This window comes from Rhincodon typus, chromosome 49 (genome assembly GCF_021869965.1).
Source record: "Rhincodon typus isolate 14 chromosome 49, sRhiTyp1.1, whole genome shotgun sequence".
In the NCBI taxonomy this organism is placed as follows: domain Eukaryota; kingdom Metazoa; phylum Chordata; class Chondrichthyes; order Orectolobiformes; family Rhincodontidae; genus Rhincodon; species Rhincodon typus.
The window spans coordinates 4,088,422-4,090,081 of NC_063380.1; the positions used below are offsets into that span (position 1 = coordinate 4,088,422).

The 1,660-nt window shown below is 61.1% G+C and overlaps 1 protein-coding gene across 4 annotated transcripts in view; it reads left to right on the forward strand.

Moving 5' to 3' along the window:
- The window catches only part of pagr1 (PAXIP1 associated glutamate-rich protein 1), a 9,225-nt gene extending 7,569 nt beyond the window's left edge, over positions 1–1,656 (forward strand). For 2 of the 4 annotated variants that reach the window (XM_048620978.1, XM_048620977.1), the window contains 2 exons: positions 327–406; positions 926–1,609. In XM_048620978.1, coding sequence (XP_048476935.1) covers positions 327–406; positions 926–1,116 — 271 coding nt within the window. In that variant the 3' untranslated portion in view covers positions 1,117–1,609. Of the gene's footprint in view, positions 1–326; positions 407–925 lie in introns of all 4 variants that reach the window. The other 2 variants (XM_048620980.1, XM_048620979.1) reach the window with 2 other exon arrangements.
- Positions 1,657–1,660: the final 4 nt, after the last annotated feature.

The following is a 1,660-nucleotide window of genomic DNA, read 5'->3' on the forward strand; positions in this document are numbered from 1 at the left end:
TCTGCGCCCCCCCCATCTCTCTGCGCCCCCCTCGCTCTCTCTCTCTATATCCCCTCCCCCTACTCTCTCTTTCTCTGACCCCTCCTCCTCTCTCTCTATCTCTCTCTCTACCTCTCTCTCTCTCTCTATCTCTCCTCCTGTCCCCTTCACCCCCACTCTCTCTCTCTGTCCTCTCCCCTCTCCCTCTCACCCTCCCTCTCACCCTCCCTCTCTTTCTCCCTCCCCTTCTCTCTGTCACGCTCCCCCCTCTCCCCTCCCCCCCCCCCTCCTCCCCCACTCATACACAGCGTGTCCAGCACCTCAGTCTCGCCCTCTCTCTGTTCCAGGCCCCATGTACCAACAGAGTTTGATTTTGATGATGAGCCCACCCCACAAAAATCATTCCTGGGTGTGCGAAGGACTCCAGGTGAGTGTGCGAGGGAACCACATGCCCAGTGTCAGGGGGAGGGGGTGAGGACGCGATCGGGGAAGGGGGTTAGGGGTGTACTGGGCAGAGTGACCCACAGAGAGTCGGAAGAGGGTTCCTGGATAACTGTACCCACAGAGATCAGGGGAACCGGTGGTGGGGGGTTGGGGTGAATTTGCTGACTGGACCCCGCAGAGACAGGGCAGTGAGGGTGAATGGGCTCGACTGTACCCTGCGGGGAATGGGGGCGACTTACCCTGTGGGGATCGGGGAGGGGAATGGGGGTGACTGTACCCAGCGGGGATCGGGGAGGTGGGGGGAATGGGGGTGTGACTGTACCCCGCGGGGATCGGGGAGATGGGGGGTGACTGTACCCCGCGGGGTTCGGAGGGGTGGGGTGGAATGGGGGTGACTGTACGCTCAGAGTTCAGGAGGGTCTAGGTTAAAGGTCCGTACCCTGACCGAGCAGGGCCAGCCCTAACGTCTTCTCTAACCCCCACCTACCCACCCACCCACCAGCGGGCAGCTCGAGTCGGACACAGAGAAGGCAGGCTCGCTTGGACAAGGTCCTGTCGGACATGAAGCGGCACAGGAAGATCGAGGAGCAGATGATGAAGACCGGGAAGGATATCTTCGAGCTGGACATGGACGAGGACGAGGTACCCAGCCCCGGGCGATCCAAAGGAATCTTCCAACGTCGCAACTACTGAGCTCCAGCACCACTGTCCGCTCCCAACGGGCCGCGGGAGAATCTTTCTGGGGGCCCCAGGACTCAAAACCTCCCTCGGAATCCATTACCGGGAGATTTCAAAACCAGTTCCGCAGGACCTAGTCATGGGGGGGGGGCATCAAATCCCCTTCTTTTCCCCCAGGCCCCGAAATCTCCCCAAAAGCCTCGAGAGAATCTGATCGCGGGAGCAGCCTTTTCGAGATGATTCATTTCCCACCCTCAGCACCACCACCACCCCCCCGCCCCCCGGGGGGATTGAATGGGCTCAACCGGATGGAAGCCTCCTTGACCAATCCCGCACCGCTGCGCCTCTCCCACACTCGCAGCCGATTGGCTGACGGTGGAAGAGCAACAGCCCTGTGATTGGAGGAGCAGTGAGTCAGGGTAAGAAAGAACGCTTGGGGGGGTGTGGGGGGGTGGTTTGGAGAAGGTGAGGAGGCTGTGCAAGGGGTGGGTTTGGAGAAGGTGAGGAGGGTGTGCAAGGTGGGGTTTGGAGAAGGTGGGGAGGGTTTGCAAGGGGGGAG